At 56.0% G+C, this 22,132-nt stretch overlaps 10 protein-coding genes and 1 non-coding gene across 11 annotated transcripts in view; 3 read left to right on the top strand and 8 right to left on the bottom strand.

Annotated features, from left to right (window-relative positions):
* BAUCODRAFT_201390 (uncharacterized protein) overlaps nucleotides 1-1,778 on the bottom strand; it is a 2,402-nt gene extending 624 nt beyond the window's left edge. The window contains exon 1 of the mRNA XM_007674186.1: nucleotides 445-1,778. Coding sequence (XP_007672376.1) covers nucleotides 445-1,405 — 961 coding nt within the window. The 5' untranslated portion in view covers nucleotides 1,406-1,778. The remainder of the gene's footprint in view (nucleotides 1-444) is intronic.
* Nucleotides 1,664-1,777, bottom strand: BAUCODRAFT_t2. Its single transcript has one exon. It is a non-coding gene; the product is annotated as a tRNA-Ser (tRNA).
* Nucleotides 1,779-1,914: 136 nt separating the features above from the next.
* Nucleotides 1,915-3,867, bottom strand: BAUCODRAFT_29635 (uncharacterized protein). The gene is made up of 2 exons (XM_007674187.1): nucleotides 3,440-3,867; nucleotides 1,915-3,370 (listed from the first exon to the last, which is right to left on the bottom strand). The coding sequence occupies exons 1-2, from the start codon at nucleotides 3,588-3,590 to the stop codon at nucleotides 2,271-2,273; spliced, it is 1,251 nt and encodes a 416-aa protein (XP_007672377.1). The 5' UTR covers nucleotides 3,591-3,867; the 3' UTR covers nucleotides 1,915-2,270.
* Nucleotides 3,868-4,015: 148 nt separating this feature from the next.
* BAUCODRAFT_201611 (uncharacterized protein) lies at nucleotides 4,016-4,473 on the bottom strand. Its single transcript, XM_007674188.1, has one exon. It carries the CDS (start codon nucleotides 4,332-4,334, stop codon nucleotides 4,062-4,064), a length of 273 nt encoding a protein of 90 aa, XP_007672378.1. The 5' UTR covers nucleotides 4,335-4,473; the 3' UTR covers nucleotides 4,016-4,061.
* A 39-nt stretch (nucleotides 4,474-4,512) lies between these two features.
* On the top strand, nucleotides 4,513-5,878 carry BAUCODRAFT_201970 (uncharacterized protein). The gene is made up of 2 exons (XM_007674189.1): nucleotides 4,513-5,155; nucleotides 5,226-5,878. The coding sequence occupies exons 1-2, from the start codon at nucleotides 4,613-4,615 to the stop codon at nucleotides 5,856-5,858; spliced, it is 1,176 nt and encodes a 391-aa protein (XP_007672379.1). The 5' UTR covers nucleotides 4,513-4,612; the 3' UTR covers nucleotides 5,859-5,878.
* A 4,087-nt stretch (nucleotides 5,879-9,965) lies between these two features.
* BAUCODRAFT_29639 (uncharacterized protein) lies at nucleotides 9,966-12,303 on the top strand. The gene is made up of 9 exons (XM_007674190.1): nucleotides 9,966-10,477; nucleotides 10,533-10,643; nucleotides 10,695-10,889; nucleotides 10,941-11,111; nucleotides 11,164-11,208; nucleotides 11,261-11,335; nucleotides 11,387-11,422; nucleotides 11,481-11,903; nucleotides 11,955-12,303. Exons 1-9 carry the CDS (start codon nucleotides 10,006-10,008, stop codon nucleotides 12,137-12,139), a joined length of 1,713 nt encoding a protein of 570 aa, XP_007672380.1. The 5' UTR covers nucleotides 9,966-10,005; the 3' UTR covers nucleotides 12,140-12,303.
* Nucleotides 12,304-12,971: 668 nt separating this feature from the next.
* Nucleotides 12,972-15,947, bottom strand: BAUCODRAFT_29646 (uncharacterized protein). Its single transcript, XM_007674191.1, has 3 exons — nucleotides 15,711-15,947; nucleotides 13,550-15,658; nucleotides 12,972-13,503 (listed from the first exon to the last, which is right to left on the bottom strand). The coding sequence occupies exons 1-3, from the start codon at nucleotides 15,921-15,923 to the stop codon at nucleotides 13,411-13,413; spliced, it is 2,415 nt and encodes an 804-aa protein (XP_007672381.1). The 5' UTR covers nucleotides 15,924-15,947; the 3' UTR covers nucleotides 12,972-13,410.
* A 259-nt stretch (nucleotides 15,948-16,206) lies between these two features.
* BAUCODRAFT_118910 (uncharacterized protein) lies at nucleotides 16,207-16,458 on the bottom strand (the record flags this gene model as incomplete). The annotated part of the gene is made up of 1 exon (XM_007674192.1): nucleotides 16,207-16,458. One exon carries the CDS (start codon nucleotides 16,456-16,458, stop codon nucleotides 16,207-16,209), a length of 252 nt encoding a protein of 83 aa, XP_007672382.1.
* Nucleotides 16,459-16,572: 114 nt separating this feature from the next.
* BAUCODRAFT_201884 (uncharacterized protein) lies at nucleotides 16,573-18,197 on the top strand. The gene is made up of 2 exons (XM_007674193.1): nucleotides 16,573-18,057; nucleotides 18,116-18,197. The coding sequence occupies exon 1, from the start codon at nucleotides 16,789-16,791 to the stop codon at nucleotides 18,046-18,048; it is 1,260 nt and encodes a 419-aa protein (XP_007672383.1). The 5' UTR covers nucleotides 16,573-16,788; the 3' UTR covers nucleotides 18,049-18,057; nucleotides 18,116-18,197.
* BAUCODRAFT_201820 (uncharacterized protein) lies at nucleotides 18,169-20,162 on the bottom strand. The gene is made up of 2 exons (XM_007674194.1): nucleotides 19,752-20,162; nucleotides 18,169-19,701 (listed from the first exon to the last, which is right to left on the bottom strand). Exons 1-2 carry the CDS (start codon nucleotides 19,767-19,769, stop codon nucleotides 18,289-18,291), a joined length of 1,431 nt encoding a protein of 476 aa, XP_007672384.1. The 5' UTR covers nucleotides 19,770-20,162; the 3' UTR covers nucleotides 18,169-18,288.
* A 344-nt stretch (nucleotides 20,163-20,506) lies between these two features.
* Nucleotides 20,507-21,994, bottom strand: BAUCODRAFT_144753 (uncharacterized protein; the record flags this gene model as incomplete). Its single annotated transcript, XM_007674195.1, has 1 exon — nucleotides 20,507-21,994. The coding sequence occupies one exon, from the start codon at nucleotides 21,992-21,994 to the stop codon at nucleotides 20,507-20,509; it is 1,488 nt and encodes a 495-aa protein (XP_007672385.1).
* Between the last annotated feature and the right edge of the window lie 138 nt (nucleotides 21,995-22,132).

Consider the following 22,132-nt stretch of genomic DNA (forward strand, 5'->3'; position numbering starts at 1 on the left):
TCCTGGACATGCTGGTGGAGACACTGCAGCTGCCACATTGAGGTGGAGATATTTGGGTAGGAACGACTCGGTCGCCATGACAATCTGAATCCCTCCGCGGACGACTCCCGGTGCTCCGCTAGCTCACGCGGGTATGAAGCTGGTCCTGTGGAATCGAATCCAAGTCTACGGCGTGATGCTCGTAGTGTCGCATATTATTCCACCACCTCTGTCGTTATCTTGCCTTCCATGGCGTTCGCCTTGCCACATGACTCGAATATGTCGCTCTAAGCTGACGTGCTGCAGTCTTCAAACCAGTATGCTCGGCGATAGCAATCCAAAGCTGGACACAGGAGCCACAGCGTTGATGTCCCCTCTAGTGCTCGGGCATTGACTTTGCATGCACTCAGTTAAACCTCTTCCCGCTTCCCCTGGGCGGATAATAACCGCCCCCGAACTCCAAACTCCCCCCTTCAAACACATCGCTCTTAACACACCTCCACCCACCCCAAGGCCACCACGTCTCACTCTCAAACACCCTCACCTCAATCCTCGCCTGGAAACTCTGTCCCAGAAAGTTCTCCCTATGGCCCTCAGGAAAGGGACTACTCAGAGAAAAGAAACTCCCCTGCGGAGCAACCGCCTTGATCTCCAACTTCTGCCACAGTCCTTGCACACTCAGCTCAAAGGTCCGCCGCTCCCAGTCCGCGGTGTAGCTCATGAACGGACTCAGCCCCGCTACGCGAACGGCGAAGGGCGGGCGGAAATCGACGGTGAGATCCTCGCTGCGGTAGCCGAGTAGGAAGGCCTCCATGCCTAATATCTGCCCACCGGCGCAGCAGAAGCCGTGCTTGGTGTCTTGATCGTAGGCTTGGATCCAGATGTGCGCTTGGGGGAAACTGTGGGCCCAGTTCTTCTCCTGGTGCACCATGGCTTTGCCCGAGCGGTCCGCATACGGGAGGTCGTAGCCCGGCAGTTTCATGTTGAAGTCGCAGTCGGAGGCGAGAGATTGGACGTGCCAGTGGAGTGGTAAGGGCAGATTGACGAGAAGCGCCTCCGGCGTATTCGTATGCGGCGACCAGGGGGTCCGGGATGTGGTCTTGGCGTGGAAAGAGAAGTCCTCATGCTCGAGACTATACTCGGTCGTTGAGTCGGCGTGCCAGCGTGCGTAGCCTATCCCCGGCACTTCTAGCCCGAAGGCGTTGTCTTTGCTGAAAGTCACCATTTGCAGGTCGTCGGCCCAGACTTCCTTTTGGTACGTTTTGGTTGCGTCGGGAGGGACGTAGGTGAATGAGACCATGTTCGGCCGTTGTCTTGCTCCGCGGACTTTGCATATGATCAAGGCCAGGTGGGCGCCGGAGGGGAGGTCGAATTTGCTGTAGTAGCCCTCGAAGTTGGAGCTTGAGTGCGGTGCGTGGTGCTCCATCTTGTCTATAGACGTTCGTACTTTGTTGGGTATATGGATCCGGAAGTGAGATGGAAATACTACACTTATACTGCACTGGCTTTATGTAGGTAGTCTTGGATCGCAAGGGAACGCCGCGTCATGATGACTATTTCATCGAAGACCAACGGTTTGTACTCATCGTACGCTTCACATGGCAGTGTGTGCTTCCGCAATGGATGCGGTATTTGTAAAGCCCAAAAGAAGCTCGATTCACAAATGCAAAAGTAAATTGTCTCTCGACGTTGGCAGGACTCGAACCTACGCCCCCGAAGGGAATTGATAGCAAATGCCCGACCTGATTGATCAAGACAAGATTCTAGTCAATCGCAGTAACCACTTTGCTACAACGCCATGCATTGGCAATTACTGCATGTTCAAATTTTGTCATCATATATACATCTTATCACCGCCCCGACATTTGCCCGAAACAATGACGCGTTACTATGCGAGTAAAGAATGAGCGGAATATGACTCGCAGCCAGCACACGCCAGAATCCAAAAGCCATCAATTTCTGGCATTACATATACTCAAGGAACCCTCAAATATGTACTTCAACCCCCCGTCATTGATGCACCTCAATTCCGATCCCCAGTCCCGAACCCATGACATGTACCCATTGAAATTCGTAAACCCATCTCCTCCCATCCCATCCCATTCCGTCAAAACCCAACAATAGCAAGACGACACCACACCACACCACACGCCACCTCACTCCCGAAACCCAAAAATAACCCCAACACCGCCAAGCCCGCGCAGATGCAACCTCCGTCCACCCTACACGTCCCCAAACGCCCAACCCTGGTGCAAATCAAACAAGATCCTCCCAGCGCTCCGAAAACTTACTCAAGAATCCACCACCTTCGTCGCGACCTCTTGTGCCTGAGCAGTCCGCGGTTTCGTGTTTAGCGCTTGGGAAGTCTCGTCTTTCTTCACATTCGCATTGGCATTCGCAGCGGACTTCTTCGGCGTCTCCTCCGCATCATCATCATCATCATCATCATGCAGCGCAACGTCTTTGAGTCGGCTGTGTGCGCGGTTAACGTCCACATCAACGCCCGAATCGGCTTTCGCGTTCGCGCTCTCTCCCGCCTCTTCCGACGCCGCCGTTGCGGGCGTGGGCGCAGGCACAGTTTTGGCGGCGGCGGCCGCACTCGCTTGAGCGTCGACCTTCTTTCCCGCCTTCCCCGGCGTCGTCACCACGTCAACAGATGACTGCTGTTTCCCCTGCTGCTGCTGTAATGATTGCTGCCCCTGTTGCACCCTCAGTTGACCCTCCGGCTTCGGCGTCGTCTCCCTCTTCGGCGGCGCCATCGCGCCCAACTCCGCCCCCTGCCCACTCTGCCCCCGTTTCCTCCCCGTCAAATGATTCCACACCCCACCCGTCTTACTCATACTCGCCCCATCCTGGCTCCCCGGCCTGTCCCCCGCATGATGATCGCCGCCGGAGTCAGTGATGCGGGCGAAGAGCCCGCGCTTCTTATGTTGGGCGGGGACGAGGGGTTTGTCGGCGATGTCGACGTCTTCGAAGTCGGCGCCTCCTCCTCCTCCACTACTTTGCTGCTGTTGCGCTTGCGGCTGTTGCTGGGTAGGCGGAGGCAGAGGCAGGGGCTCCCGCTCTTCCTGTGTATGCGCGGGCAGCTGACTCGAGCGTTGGAAGGAACTGCTCGATCTGGGGGGTGGGGGGGCGAAGGACCTGCTGTCGAGCGATGCGCGCGGACGACCGCTGCTACTGTCGAAGGATTGCAGGACGGGGCTGCGGGCGGAGATGTCGAAGGATCGGCGGTAGGAGTCGAAGGATTCGCGGGAGATGTTGAATTGCTCGCTGTCGTTTAGCAAGCTGCGGTGGTTGGAGGTGCTGGTGGAGGTGCGGGAGGAGTGGGTTGACCAGAAGGACTTCTTTTCTGTTGGGGAGGGAGGGAGGTAGACGCCGGAGTCGTTGATCTCTGTGCGTGGTCATAATTAGCCTAGGGTTGGGGGCGGGGGCGGTGGTGGTGGTGGATGGTTATCCCTACCGCTCAGCTTGTACTCCGCCGGCTTGTCGTGAACATCCACCGGCTTCGCAGCAGCGTCTCCATTGACCCTTGGCTGCGCGCCGGTGACGGCTAGAGGCGGTCGCACGTTCTCGTCCTGCTTCCGGAAGGGGTTGCGTAGGATGGTGGGCATCTTGGCGGGTCACGCCTTGTGCTCGCGAGGCCAATGCGGAGTGGATGATACTACTACGACTCGCCGAAACGCTGTCGATTGGCCGAGCAGTATAAGATGCAACCACTAAGCGCTGCTCCGCACAAACATGCGACGACGACGACGACAGCAATTGATGTTGTGGTAAACACTATACGTAAAGTAAACAATCGGGTAGTCGGTTGGGAGAAATGATGATGGAGAGTCAAGGTAGGGCAAGGGCAAGGGAAGAATCTGGGGCAAGAAGCGGAAGCGGGCGTGTGTGTGCATGCATGCGTGACGGACAGAAGGTGCGACGCGACTTTCAACGTGGCGCTCGGCAGCGACGGCAAGCGTTGACGGGAGCTCCGTAGCCGTTGACGTTGACGTGCACGATCACGGGAAGTCGAAGAAGACGGGACTGCAGCTGAATTCTCGCAAGAGCGGCCATTGGCTCGGCGCGGGACAGTCTTCTCACCACATTCTATTGCAGACTGGTGTGGTATAGAATCCAAGGCTGAATAGGGGAGTACACACACCCGTCGCAAAAGGTACACGGCTGGGCGCGGTCAGGATGAGCGAATGAGAGAATGTGCAATGTACGGGTATACTCCCGCTTCTTGTTTCGCTTGGCTGCTCGGCAGTCCCAGTGGTAATGTACCGTTGGGCTCGGCATCGTCCCTGCGCGGAAATGCATCCACCCGACTGTAGATGTATGGGGTATCCATGCCGCACATCTATTGTCATCCCACTCACTCACCTTACATAAGAGAGGTGTTGCAAGTCGTGTAAGTAGAGGCCGCAAGCGAAGCATCACTGTTTCGGGGTGTTCCGTCACCACACATGATAATCTCCTCCTGATCAGGTAGGTCTGGTAGAGCGCGTGGGCGGGCATCGCGTTTGCTCGGGCTTCGCAAATTTCAGTCAATACCGCATTCTCTTAGCTACTCGAGGATCCTTGAACTCCTAACACCCACTGAGTTGCAGCACACACAATAAGAGCCTCCGCCCCACGGCATTGGTAGATGGCACCCTACACCGGCATCCCCCTCTCCCCCGCCGAGCTCTCCTACCTCCACACCTCTCTGTCACAAGACCCGCCCATCCGCCCAGACGCTCGCTCACCAACTCGATTCCGCCCGTTGATCGCTGAGACGGAAATCCTCCCCTCCGCCAACGGCAGCGCCAGGATCTGTTTCGCCGACGGCACGGAAGCGATCGTCGGCGTGAAGGCGGAAGTGGAGAAGTCACGCACAGCACATTTTGGAGTCGGCGGGGAGACAAAGGCGGAAGGTGTGCTTGGCTGGGGAAGGGGTGGTGGGCGTGATGTCGACGACGATGAGATGGCTGAGGGGGATGACGGGGAAGGCGGTGGTCTGAGTGGGAAGAAAACAGGGCGAGGCAAGGACGACTGGCTGGAGGTCGCCATCGAGATCCCGGGCATGCGTGACGACGACGCTCTACCCATTTTCCTCGCGGCCATGCTCACGGAAGCATTACTCGCAGACGGCGGGCTAAAAGACAGATTGTGGATCAACACCCGCTTCCACTGGCGCTTATACATCGACGTAAGCCTCCCACGCCCATCCCACCAATCCCATTCATACCATCATGCTCACACTGCCGCGAACAATACAGATCCTCCTCCTTTCCCAACCCCACTCCTACCCCCTCCCCCTACTCTCCCTCACAACCCACCTCGCCCTCCTCAACACCCGCCTTCCATCCCTCATCTCCGAAAAAGACGAAGATCCCCTCTTCAACGACGACTGGGAAGCCTCCACCCACCTCTACCCACACACCCCAACCACCCAATCCAGCAAACCACCAATCACACTCCTCGTGATGTCTGTAGGAGCCAATATCCTCTTCGATCCGAGTGCAGACGAATTAGCGGTCGCGGACGGGGTGGTCGCCATCTCTGTCGCTTCTTCCTCTTCGACCGCCACCACCACGAGTAAGAAGGAGGATGGCACGCTCACACTCCTCGCGTTAAGAACGATCGACCCTCCTTCTCGTCTTACAGCGGCAGGTGTGCCGAATGTGCTTAACACTACTACTACTACTACTACAGGGTCTACGGGTGCGCAGCAGAATCTGAGCGCGGCAGAGGTGTTGGCGATGAAGGAGAGGGATCAGGGGGTGAGTGTTTGGAGGCCGCCGAGGGGTGGGGTGAAGCGGGGGGTGATTGCCCGGATGGTGAGGATGGTGGTTGAGAAGGACGGGGTTGGGGCGGAGGTTTTGGGGGGTTTGGGTGGGGTGAAGACGTAAGCTGCCTGTGATCCGGGGGGAGGATGGGGATGGGAAGAATTATGATGTGGCTTGCACACAGCGGGGGAAAAGCGGTGTAATGAAATCAGAACACTCTACCGAATCGTCCAAGTCTCGGTTGGCTGGGAGACGCGCGATGGCACTGCACTCTCGGCACGCCGCTCCTGGAGGGTGACAGTATGGCGGTGGAGGGCGACTAAGCCCAGTCTGCGCGAGTGTTCCGCACTGCAGCCACGTTCTCCGGACGTGAAGAAATCGTAACTTCTCCGCCCTAGCCTGAGCTAGAAGATCATCACGTCTTCCGCACATGATCACTGCTCCACGCCTTTCATCACAGACGGAGGCCGGCACGGCTTCGGCGGATCGGAAAACAGATGTCATGCCGCTAGATCAAAGCATCTCGCGAGCCGCATGCTTGATTGGATCCGCAAAGACCTGCTCGCATTTGAGAGTGGAAGATCATGTCCTTCGAGTGGTCGGATTGAGTGCTGTGATTATAGCGCAGCAACGGGTCCGGGCCCGCTAGCACAGACGGTCCGTTCCTACGTTGGAGCAACCGATACAGTAGATCTCAAGGCGAACAATCACAGCCTCCATATCCCTTACGGTGTGACCACGGCGGCAGATCAGTCCCCCTCACATGATACCGTGCGAGAATTTCCTCTTGCGGCTGCGGTACGCATTCACCTAAGATGTAGGCTTTGAGGGGATTATACGAAGCACGTAAGGTTCTCTGGACAAAGTGCAAAGGTAGACTCGGAACACAGATGCTCGCTAAAACGTGAAACAAAAATAGCATGCAATATCATACCATCCATCATCATCTCGCAGGCATCTTCTCCTCAACCAACTCCCGATACATCCGCTTCAACTCCCTCATCCCCTCCCTCAGCTCCTCCGCCTCCTCCTCCCGCTCCCCCAACATCTCCAAACTCGCCTCATACCTCTCCCTCACCTCGCGTAACTCCGCCTGCGCCTTCCCCAACTTCACATCCCCGCTCCTCCGCGCATCCAATTCACGCATCAGCTCGACGACTTCATTCCGCGACTCATCTCTCTGCAACGAAAGCCGACTGATTTCATCCTTGAACGTCGCCTTCTCCGCCTCGAGTCGTCGAACAGCGGCCGACATTCGCTCGACGAGTTGGACTGAAGGTCCCGCGCCGGCGGTGGAGGTGGAGACGAGGTCGTTGATGGTGCGGTGAGGTGAATCAGAGGCTCGTTCGAAATCCGGGTCGATTTCGATGGATGGCGTGGGCGGGATGCTGGCTGTGCGGGGCGGATCGAGGCTGAAGGTGCTTTCTTGCCGGCTGAGGGATGGTGAGGCTTCGGCGGAGCGGAAGGGCTCGGGGACGTGCTGGTGGCGGGCTGAGGTGGGCGTGTTCTGTGTGGGTAGCGCGGATGGGCGGCGTGAGTATGGTCGGGATGTGGAGTCGGGGTGCATTCCGGCGAGATCGTTTGATGTGACGCGGTTTAATTGCCGGCGACCGTTCGTGTGGAGGCTGATAAGATCCGCTGCAGATGTCTTGCGGGTCGATGTACCTGGCGAGATGCTCTGTGGGATCATGCCTGGCTGGGTACGGTGCCATTTTTGCTTCTCCTCTTCTAATCGCCGGTTCGCGTCGGCCTCCAATAACATCCGCTGACGTTCATACTCCGCTTTCGCGTCACTCGCTGCGCTCTCGACCTGCTTCAGGCGGTTCTGCAGCGCCTGGACTTCCTGCTTGTGACTTCGCAGCTCCCGCGTTAAACTCCTCACCGTCTCATTCGCAGTTTCAAGCTCATCCTCAGCCTTCCGCTTGCCCTGCCCGACATCTCTCAGCCGCTTGCGCATCTCTGTCTCCCGCCGTACAGATTCGTCGCGCTCATGCTCCAGAGCCGATATCCGAGCATTGAGGCTGCCTTGAATGGTTTCCCAATTCTCCTTGGCCAAGCTGTACTGACCTTGCAGTGTCTCAACCTGGCGCAGAAGCTTGAAGCTGCCTTCTTCGCCAGCACCGCCTACGGAGGTAGCCTCTTCGGCTCGAGCTCGCATACCCTCCAATCTTGACTCCAGCGCAGCAATTTCATTCTTGAGTTCCGTCTCTGTGACTTCGAAACGCTGTTTCTGCCTGTCGACATCTTCGCGCATCTTCTTGATGTCTGCTGAAGCACGGTCTTCGGCGAGCTTCTTCTCGATCTGTGCGTCCTCGAGGTCGTTTTCCAGACTTGCGATTCTGTTCCGATCGATTTCGGCGGCTTTACTAGCTGCCTCATTCTGAACACTCTCCGCCTTTTCCTTACTCTCCCTGAGCTGCGTAGTGAGAGTTCGTATCAGTTCGGCCGCATTCTCACGGTCTATGCGCAGCTCCTCCACCTGCCGCTCAATGCTCTGAATTTGCTTTGATTTTTCGCTTGCTTGACGTTCTGCAACTTCCGCTCTCCTCAGCCTCTGCTTCAAATCGCTCTCCGTCCGCTCAACAAGCTCAAGCTTCTTTTTCAGCTCCGTAGCAATTTTCTCATCGTCGCTAACCTTCAACCGAAGCTTCTTAATGGTCTGCATATGCCTTAGCTCGCTCTTACTCAACTTCTCGCCCTCTTCCATGAGCAAGGCAATCCGCTCGTCCTTCTCTGACAGCTTCGCTTCGTGGCTGCCAGCAGCGGTTTCGGCGTTTGCGGCTCTGGCAGCAGCAACTGTCTCCTTAGCCAGATACTGTAGCTTGGCTTGAAGAGCGTCGATCTTCTCAAGATAAGCGTGCATCTCTTCCTGGCGTTGCTTCTCGGCCTTGGCATAGTCTTCACGCATCTGCTGTGTCTCAACATCAAGTTCTGCGTTACTCCTCGTTTGGGCGGCGTGGCCATTGGGCATATCAGAGGAGGTCCGGCTGGGACCAGAAAGCTCAACCTCATCTATTGACGGGCGACTACTGTCTAGGGAAAGTTTGGCTGGGTTGATGGGAAGTCCCGAAGTCAACAATGTTGGTTCTGCGACAGCCCTGCCATTGCTGGCAGCCTGCGCCGCCTCATCCTCCTCCACCGTAGCATTCTCCGCTGCCTTGTCCAACTCAGGAACGGATAAGGCCATGTCTCCAGTCCTCACCGAATCCTCACTGGTTCGCACGCTGTCCACATCGTTCGCCGGACTTGCAACTCTCGACGGCACGACCGAGCCTGCACTGCTCGAAGCCTTGACCGCTGTAGCTCGTGCCAAACGCTCCGCCAAGCGATCATTGACACGAGTCCTTGACGCTTCCCTGGCTCCTGCTGCAGAGCTTGGTGCACGGGGGGCTAGGTTACCAGAATTGGTCCGCTGGGTTTGCTTCGCTTCTTTCGCCGCTGCCTCGGCCGCGCGTTGTCGAGCTGACGCTTCGCCATCCTCCGCTAGGATGGTGTCCAGGCGAGATTCTAGGTTGGCTACCGCGCCCGACAGCAGTGAGCCCCATCCTCCTTTCTTCTGCGGTTGTTTCGCTGGCGATGTCATGTTTCAATGTCACTTGCAAGTGGCGCCCTTTCACGCCGACGCATTGCAGACTTCATGCTACCGGCGGTGGCAAAGGTAGGAGATTGCCATGTGCCGAAGTATGTGTCGACAGACTGATATGCAGCCACAGACAACAGACGTCGCGAATGGGGTACGCGGCGTCGCAGCCGGCCGTTTTGATTAGGTCTGCGAGACCAATCAATATTGACTAAAGACAGCCCAATGCTATATACCCCCGCAGCCCCAAGAACTTCTCGACCGTGATGTGAGACTGTGTTGTCGCCCATGATGTCGTGTGACGTGCAGTATCATGCTGGTGTCACTGCACTTGCAACACGAAAGTGTACTCGCGACCATGTCAAAGGACCGCGAACTCTGTTTAAACACCAATGCTCTGACATCGGTCGCAACGCCGCTAAGCGCCATCGGTATAACATGTTCTGTCAGCACGCGAGCTATGGCAAGAGTCTCGATATGGCGACAGCAAACCACACTCCTGGAGCCCTGCGATCGGCGTATGGCCACATTCCTTAGCAGCAGTATCCACCAATGATCCTCGACGCCTGTCTAAATGTGTTGACACATCGTTTCATGCTTCATCCACACCAACGCGTAGAAGAAGTGCTTGTGCCATTTTGTGCCTCATATTCTCTGAGGCGGGCAAGTCGTGTTCGCTCCGTCTTCGAGATGTTCTCTCCTTTTCCGTGTTCGCTTGCTTCTGCAATCCTGCTCCTTCCTTGTGTCTTTGCAAGCGCAATCGGAGATGCCGGAATACTGGGAGCTAGGCTGGTACTGGGCATCACCACTGAGCCATGCTGCGAGTGTGGCGAGTGCGAGACAGAGCCTAACCAGGCACTGGTGGTTGAAACAGTGTCAGTATGCCGCGCCACGAGCAGCTTTACGCCATACAGTTCTAGTGGCTCCACCTTCTACATTTCGAGCTGTACTCCGAGCACCGTGTACTATACGCAACCTACCTGGCACACGCAGAATGTCACGGCCACCATCACCCAGTATAGTAATGAAACAATACTGTATCCGACGCTCGCGGTGTCCACAGCTCTCACTACAGTTTCAGGATCGGCGCAAATAAAGACGAGCACGGCAACGGTGACGGCATCATACTATGGCACGTCGACCATAGTGACAACTTTGACAGGTCAGCGAGGCGTAGGTAGCTATACGCAGTAAGGAGAAAGCTCACCTTGTCTCAGTGACATCGACGCCTCCGTATTTGACAACGACCGCCATAACAACGCAGACCGCTACGATCACAGCCGTCGTGTCCGCTCTATCTACGATGACCGCAACCAGTACTCAAACAGGTTTGCACCGCCACAATCTGAACACTTCACACCCCTCTCTGACTTCGGCAGTGATCATTACAACGACTCCGCCAGCTGTCACGTCGACAGCGACCGCAACGACCATCGTTGTAGCGACGCAAACCGCAACAGATTTGACCACGTATCTCTCGACGGAGACAGTTACGTCAACGCAGACGTCAACGCAATTACAGACTTATACATCCTCTATTCTCTCGACTACGACGACTACCAGTACGGCGACAGGTCCGTGTGCTTACGGCCTTCAAAAGACTGACACCTGTCTGACTTCTATAGTGACTGTTACCAATACTCCAGCCGCAATAACAACAACAGCCATCGTGACGGAGACTGAAACGACTGTGCCTAGCGCCTTCTTAACGCAAACAGCAACATCCGACATATACTCGACAGGCACAGCAACGGACACGCAGACAATGACGACGACACTGATCGACACCGTTACTGGTATGTCTAAGCTGACCGGCACAGAGGCAGACACAATCTTACCGGAAAGCAGCAACCACGCAGCTCGCCGCATCAACGTTGCCGCTGACTATTATCTGTGAGGCCGCAAAATCTTGGGCTGCTGATCGCTCACTGATTGTCTCCAACAGATACGAGTTCGGTGCCAGCATCTACCGTGATCTCCACGTTCATCAGCACCAACAATATCTACGCAACGTCCACCAGTAAGATAATAACTTCGAGACATGATGTCTTGGTCTAACAGCACGTTCCAGTCATTCAGATAAGTACAGTCACCGATCTAGTAACAGGTGAGCCATGTTGGAAAAGGAAGCGCAGGGACCGGCTGATCAAGCTGTTGCTGCATAGTGACGAACACCGTTTCAATGACATCCGTCTCCACGGCGACGGTAACGCAGGCTACATGCTCCACGGCCAGTACCAGCTCGAGCTCCAGCATCTCCACAGCATGGCCGAGCCCTACCGCTTGCGTTGCAGCGGCTCCACCGTACGGAATGGGCCAGTGGTACATCACTAGCGATTATGCTGTTGGTTCTTGCCTCACTTTCGTCGGAGGCGCGTCCGGCCTAGATGGTGAGCAAGTCGTAATGGCGATCGATACCAGCGGAAACTCTGGGACCGATTGCGCGCCTTTTCAATCCGTTGGGAATGGACAGATTGCCACCCTCAACACCCCCCACACAGCTTATGATTTCTACTCGGACCAGCCATCGGACGAGGCTGGCGATGGGCCGATCACTTTCCACAGCGCAACATACAACTGGCCATACAGTAGGCACATCTGTCGAACATGACTATCGTGACTTGCGCTAACCCCACTAGGTACCTATTCTGTACCACTACAATTCTGCCTTCAACCCGACAATTCCTTCGAGGTGACCAGCTTGAATAACTGGGAGACGGAAGTCATGTTGTGTCAAGATGTGGTGTACCTGTATTCTGCCGGTAATATACCTGGCGCGGGCTGTGTGCCGATTACTCTGCAATATTCGACATATCCTCCTTAGTGTTGTCGATGGGACAAGGATGGAAGGCGCATTGTTACATCCGCTGTAGTTTATGAGCCAACAAGCACTGCATGGAGGTGTCGGTTTTCTGGTCGAGTCCCTCGCAGGTCGTATTCGTGCAGCTTGTAATAGCGATACGCAAGCTTGCATACTGCATGTCATTCCGCAATCGTCATGTCCTGCCGCAACTCCACTTCCAAACGGAAGGTACATGTACATTCCGCAGTATGCTGCAACCACGGCTGTGAAGGCAGAGGTCAAAGCAGTTAGGCCGGTGTAAAGGAGGGTGGTGTAAGAGGCTGCCTAGCAATATGTTCCAAAAGGGGTGCAAGCGTGACGCTAAACAATCTGAGCGCAACATATCAGCGTGCCTTCTTATTCGGACATCCCCTCTTAACCCAACAGCTGACTCTACCTTCAAGGGATTTCGTGCCGAGAATGTCCACGTACCAGTATGCTGTGCCACCCTCATCCCAATATGCGGTCGCAGATGCTTATGCTGCAACTCCACCCGCGCCACCACCCAAGCCGCTTTCTGGTACTTCAACGCCAGCTAGAGGTCCGCCACTGCCACCGCCACCACCAGGCGCTCAAAGTCAACTGGAACCGTCAGAATTAGATGGCAGTCAGGCCTATTCAGCTCAGCAGCATTCGGCCCTGCCGCAGATACCGCCTATCCAGCACAATTGGCTGCCCCACTTACTGGAGCACAAGACAACAGCGGACCTGCACACTTTGCTCGAAGATCACAGTCTACAGGCAGCATTTCTAGACGATCCTAATAGCACACACCCGGCTGTACTGCGCTCCCAGCAAGCGCTCCGGCCGGTTATTGAAAGTAACGTCCAGCTTGCGGAGTCCGTCCAGGAGCTCGAAAAGCATCTGACTTCACTAAGAGATGCGACCCAATCACGTCTCCTTGCTCTCAAGGCATTAGAGCAGCAACACCGCTCCAAGTTGTCCGAGACGGAGAATGCACTCTCTTCATTCAGCCCGATGGCCTTGTACCAGCGCCTAAATGCCAGCATGCAGGAACAAGACCAACTGGTCCGTGGCATTGAAGACAGCTGGCTCGAGGAAGAAGGCGTAGCGACGGAACGTGAGCTGACGGACTTTGTAAGGCGTGTGAAGGAAGCCAAGAAAACTGCCTTCTTGCGCAGGGAGAGGAAGGAACGATGGGATGAAGGGCGAGTTGGTGGATGGCGCTAATTGATCACACGCATAATATTGATCAACCTTCGATGCAACCTCGACTGTGCCTCGTACCATATTCAGCCGGGCATGCTGGAAGTTCCAAGAGACGCCATCTCAAGACAAGTTGCTAGGGTTCGGGGTGGACATCGGTCTCGGTTGACAGGAGCGTGGTAAGTCAATGCATTCCTAATCAAACTTACATAGCTAATCATGCAGATGATCTAGGTACGCGACCAGTCGCTTTTTGATGATCACGCCCACGAGCCGACCGCTGCCCTCCTCCGTGACCATCAGGTGTCGCAAACCCAGCTTGCCGAACATCTCCACGACGTACTCCATGGGCGCCTTTGCGCACACCGAGACGGGCGTACGGTCAACGAAGTGTGACATGTCGAAGTCTCCCTCTTCGGCATTGCCCAGTAAGCGTACCTCAGTGTCGGCAGAATATAATTGGCCAAGCTCTGTCAAGCCGAACTCGAGCTCGCCTTCTGCGATGTAGCCCTGGAGCATGCTACCGTTCTGAACAAGCACCAGTCCCGCATCCATGAGTCCACGGTTCTTCAACTGGTCCAGCTTTGTTTGCAACACACTCCGTGGAACCTTGTTGTTGCTGGGGACCACTACGGTGATCTCGTCCATCGTTTGCTTCGGCGGGATGAGCGCCTCCGCAAGCGCGTCCTGTTTCTGTATGACTTGCATCGCGTGATCTCCGTCCAGGAACGGATGCCCGAGCACATTCTGCGCCAGATCATAAACACTTTCCTTGCCTAGCGCATCAGCGACCCACTTGGCGACAAGGATGGCGATCATGTGTGGCAGGATGTACTCCAATTCGCCCGTCAGCTCGAACATGATGACACACAGGCTGATGGTCATACGGGACACGCCGGCGAGGAAAGCAGCTGCTCCGACCATGGCGAAGATTCCTGGGGAGATGCCACCTATCCACTGCCCGATCAGGCGACCAAACAATGCACCGGCATCAAGGGCAGGGATGATGACGCCAGACGGCACCTTGATGCCAAAAGTGATGATGGTCAAGCCCAGCTTCGCCAAGGTACCGTAGATTAAGAAGCCAGTATATGCGCCGCGCTCATTCCCCGGCAAGTCTTCCTGCACGCAAACCCAAGTCTTGGCGGAACTAGCTTCACGGCAGTCAACGAGGAGGTTCTTCAGTATGACATCGCCGGGCTCCCGAGTGAGTGGATTGGGGTATTGGAGTAGAGCGGTTGCGGCAACCACCAAGAAGACCTCGAACACTGGGTAATTCTTGATCAGACTGAAGCTGCGGAACCACTTCGACCAGTAATAGTTGACCTTGCAGAATGTACCACCAAAGATGCCGCCTGCAATGCCCAGTACGACGAAGATCAAGTAGTGTACAGGGTTGTACGACGTGCCGTAGTGTGTCTCGAACAGGACCAATTTGCCTGTGCCTGTTGGGTTCAGCGCCTTTAGGACCATCGCCGCCGTCAGCGAGCACAGGAATGCTCGCCACAGCACCTTACGTGGAAAGTACGTGCTGATCTCCTCGTAGCTGAAGAGTACACCACCGATTGGCGCACCGAAGGCCACGCTGAGACCTGACGCGCAAGCGGCTGACAGGATCTCGCGCATCTTGCGCCCATTGTCGCGATACTTTGGAAAGTGCTTCGCAACGAGGTAGCCAACACAGGTCGATATGTGCACGAACGGACCTTCTTTACCGAGACACATACCCGTGGACACGGCAAAGATGGCGCCGAAGCCTTTGACGAACAGCACCTTAAAGTCCAGAAAGTTGGGGATAACGAAGCCGGAGAGGATGGTCTTGATTTCGGGTATGCCGGACCCAGCGGCCATGTACATGCTCTTGCCGCTCACTACGGGCTGTGGAGGTGCGCTGTACTGGTTCTTGTCGCCGGCGCCTGGAGAGGCGGTCGGCAGTGACCGCTTCGTGAGCATCGTGGCGCTTGAGCTGATGATGCCGAATGCAAGCGCGAACGCGACGTAGATGGCGAACTGAGGCGCATAGCTGTTGGACCATTCGCGGAAGCCGTCACAGTCTGGTCCCAGTTCCGGCCCGGGACTCCCTCTGCGGAGGAGAAGCGGTGTCTTGCCCTCACAGCAGGCCTCGCGGTTGAGGAACGGGTTCCGAGAACAGTAGCCAAGCTTCCAATCTGCCACTGTCGCTGTTGCTACGTCGACTAGAAAGGCTACGCAAGCGGTCAGAGTGCCAATCAAGGCTGCGGCGATCCAGCCCGAGGCTTCGTCAAACAAGCTCAGGAGTTTGTAGCGCAATCCCTTGCGGCTGTGGATGAAGCGAAGTCGGTACGAGTCTTTCACCTACGCTGTACATCAGCCTTCAACATCAGCTCGTCGTTGCTATGGTGCTTACAAGGTCGTGCAGCCAATCGATAGTGGTATAGTCATTGTAGGCCAGCCTTTCTCCCACCGAGCTATCCGCCATCTTCTGCTCTTCAACGGAGACATGGCTTTTAACGATACTGTTCGCTTCCTCATCCTGCTGCAGCTTGGTGAGTCGGTGGTCCGTGGGCTTGTGGCCTCCGTTCTCTGCTCCAAGCAGTGGACTGCGTTCGCTGGCCGCCATATCGCCTCTCGCCTCCAGCGTGGTGAGTACTTCGCTGGAGGAGCGAATGGCAAAAACGGCATGTTGCAGGCGAGGGAGAACCACATCAAACACGACCCGCCGCCTCTGACGATATGCATTTCCGGTGCCCAGTAGCTTTAATGCCTCGTTGGGTTGTCTTATCAGAAGCAGCAAGATAAGGGCAAAAAGCTATGGATGGCCCGTGCATATGCATACTGTCAGCAAGGCCAGATCTTCTGCATGGCCATAGATGTGTGATTCTTCTAAGGAGATCAGCTCAGTCTCATGAACAACGACCGAGTGGTCTGCTCTGAAGGAAGACTTTGACTGCGGCATCAGTAGTGCTCGCTTTGCTTTGGCAGCGAGATGCCCCGCCAAGACTGGAGATCCGCAGAGATGGTCTGTCACGTAGTGTACGAATACCGTCGGCATCACGACGCTTCGGGGTGAGCCGTCTCGAATCACTGGAAGTGTCTGCCCGACGGTCACAGCCGGTTGTAGGTGGTGGTTGTCGTGTTTTGGTCAACCCCTCCATCCCCATCACCCTCTGCGCAACAAACTCCGTCCCATCCCCACTCACCTGCAGCTACCCGACGTCACACCTCCGGCCGCGGGCTCAGGTACCGTCTGCACCACTGCAGCCAATGCCGAGCCTCTGGGCTCCAAGGTACCCCATACACCCATGGCATTGACGACACACGTCGCACGTCTTTACCAACAAAAGCTTGTTGACTCAGACGCATTTGTGCGATCGTTTTCGATCTTCAAACACATCTGTTCGCTCGATTGCGAGCTTAGTATCGGACAACGTATGCTAACATGCCCTACTTGACCCGCAACTCTTACCACATCGTTCGTAGACAGAATGACCTCTACCGACCACCCTGCGGGTACCGCAAACGGTGTCCTGAACCTGCGGCACATACCATACCACTTCACCAACGAGGATGCCGATAAGTCGGCGCTGGAACTTGTGCATACCCTGGATGGCGAGTGGAAGACGGCAGAAGGTCCGGTGGTATTCGTCCGCTTCACCGAGGGCATCACCAATACCCTAACAAAAGCTGTCAAGCGCAAGCCAGGAAGAAGACAGTCGGAGATTGACCGGGAAGCGGTCCTGATTAGGGCGTATGGGAAAGGGACAGATGTCATCATTGATCGCGAACGGGAGCTAAAAGCGCACAATCTGTTGGCAAGCATGGGCTTGGCGCCGCCGCTGCTTGCTCGCTTTGACAATGGCTTGATGTACCGTTTTATACCGGGAGATGTCTGCACGCCGGAGGACCTACGCAAACCGGAGGTCTACCGAGCCGTCGCGAGGCGGCTGGGTCAATGGCACGGTAGTCTGCCCATTTCAGCTATCACCTCGACCCCCAATCTCAATGTGATGCCAGCGAGCAAGCATTGCGGCGTGAAGGATGGCAAGCAGTCTCGACCGTACCCCAACGTGTGGACAGTCATGCAGCAGTGGATCGAAGCCCTGCCCAGCAGTACGGAAGCCGAGCGATCTCGAAACGAGACACTAAACCAAGAGCTAGCCTGGCTTTCAACGACACTGGGAGACACCCCTGGCCTCGTGGAAGGCCGGGACTACGTCTTCAGCCATTGCGACCTACTCTCCGGCAACGTTATAATACAGTATCCAATGGGCGCCGACGGCGAGGGCGACGAGCGTCCCGTAAGTTTCATCGACTACGAGTATGCCACGCCCGCACCAGCAGCGTTCGACATTGCCAACCATTTCGCCGAATGGGCCGGCTTCGACTGCGATTACAATGGCATTCCGACGAAATCGCAGCGCATTGACTTCTACAAACACTACGTTGGGTCCTTCCGCTCCCACACGATATCCGACAACGACAATGTCGCGATGGAGGTAGACTTTCACAACGATGTCGTGCAGCTCAACAAGCAGGTTGATTTGTTCCGGGGCGTGCCGGGTTTCTACTGGGGCATTTGGTCGTTGATACAGGCGATGATCAGTCAGATTGACTTTGACTATTCGTCTTATGCTGAGCTGCGGCTGGCGGAGTACTGGGCATGGAAGGCAGAGCTGGACGGGTCACGCGAAAGGGAGGGCAAGGAGATGAGTCTCAGGGAACGGCGATGGGCGTCGGAGTCTTAGGCAAAAGTCGTCAGCATATAACACCCTTGCTCTAGGAGAGCAAAGCCTGATCATGGGACATAGACAGGCCGTGTCATAATTTCACATCAATGGGCCACCAGGCGTGTCTGACAGCGAGCTCGTCGCCATGTGCTAAAGCCAAGCAGATCATTCATTCCTACCAAGTGAGGCGTTCCTCCCCAGGATGCCCAAAGCCTCGCAACCGAACCTGACTTAATGCGTTGCAACAGCACTTTCGACTCACCACCTTGGTGCTATCTTATTGAACGGATCGCCATCGAAGTCTGCTCGATTCCATCGCCGAAGATCTCCTCCACACAACCGCCACAACCTTGCGTCGAAAGCGCTCTCCTGCTTCAATGACGATGGAGACTCCCTTTCTGAGATTTCGTCACTCTGGACTTCCGGCGAGCTTACGACTGCTGAGACTTCTGTCTGTGCCTTTCTCCGCTCTGGTGTTGCCGTCTGCCGCAGTCTTGATTTACGTGGAGATGGTGCGGCATTCGCTGCTTGCGCAAAGGGCGAATCTGCGGCCAAGGGTCTGTCGGTGAGGTTGGCAGGGGTGATGTTACGAGCTTGCGCAGCTGCATCTCGACTACTGTCAGGTCGTGCCGACAGTGCCGACGCCGTCCACGGTAGCTGCTTTCGTGGACTCTTCGACGGACTCTTCCTTGGACTCGGCGGATACTCAGGCTCCATATCTCCATCACTTTCCGACAAGCCTTCCGTCTGAAGCTCGCCAAGTGCCACGGGCTGCCCTGGCGGTCTCCGCGGTGTTGGAAGTTTGGGTGAGCGTATCTTCGTGGGCGAAAGCGACTCATCGTTTTCCCGATCGGACTCGCCAGCGACACTGCTGCTGTCTGATGCGGGCGCTCGGCGATCAAAAGGGCCGGCTTGACCGACAGTACCGCCGAACGGGTCACTGTCGTTGGTCTCACGGACAAAAGGCCGACCGTTAACGATACCATGTTGCATCCGTGATGAGCCAGGGATCGGCGAGACAGCAGTCCTTCGGTTTGCAACCAGCCCTTTTTGCCTTGCTGTACCGCCTAAACGTCTTCTCTTGCCAGGAACTGCGGTCTCCGCGGCGAAGTCGATAACATCGACACCACTGACAACAGGAGCTTCGTCGGCTGCCACCTGGCCTCGGTTCTGCGCCTCCTTCACGGCATCCTTTAGTGTACCCGGCACACACGCATGGATGTCGGTCATCAACACTGCTCGCCGGGCAAATGCATTGTAATCCTCCTGTATCAAGCTGCCGGCTTCCGCATTTAGCGCACTATCTGGGTTTGGCTGTATTAGTAGACAACTGATGACGAAAAGGATGTCTTTAAGGGTTAGCTTAGAATCCCAGTCGCGCTTCAGAGTCTCCACGCAGACTCCCCCTGTTGTAGGATCGACATTGGGGTGGAAAATGGGGGTGCGGAAGGCTGCCGTCGGCGGCTGATCTGGATATGTGGATGGAATGGAGAGGTGCAGCCTGAAGACTCCAGCACTGAACGGTGTATGCGCGGGCCCAGCTAGGAGAACATCGACCTCATTCAGTACATCGCCTGACTGCTCATCTGATGGGAGAAGGTAGTTCGGTGGTAGGGGTTGGCTGTAGAGCGCGTTGCGATCTGTGGCTAGACGCCGGAGAGCGCGTGCGTTCTGCTGCTCGTCAGGTCTCCATCCAGTGAAGGTACGGGCACCGGGCATACCATGTTCCAAGCAGACATCCTCGCAACATTACACTAACGCCTAGCGGCATCCAAGAGGCCAGTATATCGTACTTAGACACTCTACTCAAGAGAGAAAATGCTTTCGCGCGGAAGACGCGTCGACGCGACGCGGGGCATCTGCCAAGCAAACTGACCATCCCTACATGTACCTTCCGCAACCTACACCCTGCTCACCCATATCGGACAATGCACGTGTATGAGTTACTCGTGATTGCTATAGAGTGAAGGCAAGGATCACATCGCCTAGTACGCAATTTGAAGGGTTGTGAGGCGCATATGCTTGACAATCATCAGCATCGCGCTAACCAGCTCCGAATTAACCTCAGTTCACACGAGGGTTTTGACGGGCAAGGGAGAGACAGGCTTCATCACCTTCAACCAGAAGTACTTTGATCCGGAAGAACGTGCACTGCCATGACGATGCTCGCGTTCACCGAGCGGCTATGCTTCTGGCCCGCACGCCACCCACGACCTTGCCGAAGTGAGAGCGGCTAGGTGTCCCAAAACGGTCTCCAGCTCCAACGATGCGAACTGCCTCTAGGTCCCGCACAAAGACCAACCAACAGCAAGCGTGGCCTACGGCATAAGCAGCGTGATCCAGGGCTACATCCTGGACATTGGACCCAGAGAGGAGTGCAGCCCGCGTAGAAACATCGCTTTTTCGTAGACTGCATGCCGCTCTAGCGTCTATCATCGAAGTAGCATTTCGTCACTCATTCCTCGACCGTTACATATCATCGCCAGCTGCCGCGCTCCTTGAGCAGTATTCGGCTATTCATGCCCACTATACATCTCACAAGGTCCCAGTCCCCGTTGTTGCCCACCCAGTCACAGACCACGATCCCGACGCCACCGTCACCCTGAAACTCCTGACCCGGTCCATCAATGCCCTTGTCTCCGACTTCATGCTTCTCGCACAAGAAGGCCGTCACAGCCGGGTTGAGCTTCGCTGCGATCCTGTCCGGCCACGTTTGTACGTTGAAGAAGTTCGACGCGGATAGGAAGTTCAGGTAGAGGGGGCCCGCTGGTACTGGGTCCGTACTATCTGTCGTGACGCCTGGGATGGGACAGACCACGGCCGCGGCCCGCTCAAAGTGGTCGCAGCATAGTTGGATCTTCTTGTCGATGTTCTCGGTATCGGTGACCTGGTAGAAGTCCTGAACGCGCACGTCGCCGTAGGTATCGTCGGGCGTGTTGTCCCGCCAGTTCTCAGCGTTTAGACCCCAGCCGTGACCGTCGTTTTCGCCCTTCAGCCGATCGTCGAGTGCGAAGCGACGCATGAGAACGATCTTGCCTCTCGCCTCGCCTAGCGTAGGTATGCGAGGCTGAGTCCACCAGCGGTCAGAGTTGGCGTAATGGTCTTTCATGATCATCGCTAACTGCTGGTCAGTGGCGTCACCGGTGCCTTCGCGCTTGATGGACATGATGATTGCCTCGCTGGGATTGGCCTGGAGGAAACTCTCAACATCTTCCAGCATGCCACGGAACTTCCTCGGTCCTGTTAGAGAGATCGGAAAGACACCGTGAACTAGATTGAGAGAATCATCGTTGGGATCTTCGGGCTTGACAGGTTGCACCCGGATGTCGAGGAAGCGAACACCGTTCTCCAGCTGGTCTTTCGGGGGTACAGCTTGGCAGCGAACAGACGGCAGCGCCACATGGCACGTGGGACTGTTATGCGTGCCGGGCATGGAGAGGGCGGACAGCGGCGTCTCGTCTTTGAACTCCTTCATCCAGCATTGCAGGTTGGTACTCTCAAACAAGGCCAGAAAATGTGCGTCGGCAAGGTAGATGGCGGTATAATCGTGCTGCGGCTCCGGAGTAAGCGGTACCAGTTTCTGAGAGGCTGGCGACGGCGAAGGCGTGTCTACCCTCCATCTCTGCCCGCCTTCCCCTTCGAACGTTAGCCGCAAGATTTCATTGGGACCTCGTTCGGTCGTTTGCACGTCTGTCTTGTATGTCGTGAAGGGCTCCATGCGGAGGTCGACATCCTGCTTGGCAAAGCTTTCGGCCTTGTCGCTCAGCTGTCCCGGACTAGGCTGGCTGGGAGATCCCGTAGACGTGACATTGCTAAGCAGAGTGGTGGCCTTGGAGGTCAGATTCGAGATTGAGAAGCCGCCATGGGGAGGAAAGTTAGCTGCATTGGGAGCTTCGTAGCGTTCGATGAGCTTGACAGTCAGTGGCTGTGCCGTGAGGTTACGGATCGTGATCGGTCCTGACATTATGGTGTTTGTGTCAGCTTTACGGCGACGAAACGATCTGCTCATTGACATTTACGTACCTTGAAGAAGCAAGGAAGCAGGTCTAGCTGAGGTTGACGCAGTTGGCGTTCTTGGCAAAGCGGGATGCAGTCGCAGCGC

This window comes from Baudoinia panamericana (genome assembly GCF_000338955.1).
Source record: "Baudoinia panamericana UAMH 10762 unplaced genomic scaffold BAUCOscaffold_1, whole genome shotgun sequence".
NCBI classification, from domain to species: domain Eukaryota; kingdom Fungi; phylum Ascomycota; class Dothideomycetes; order Mycosphaerellales; family Teratosphaeriaceae; genus Baudoinia; species Baudoinia panamericana.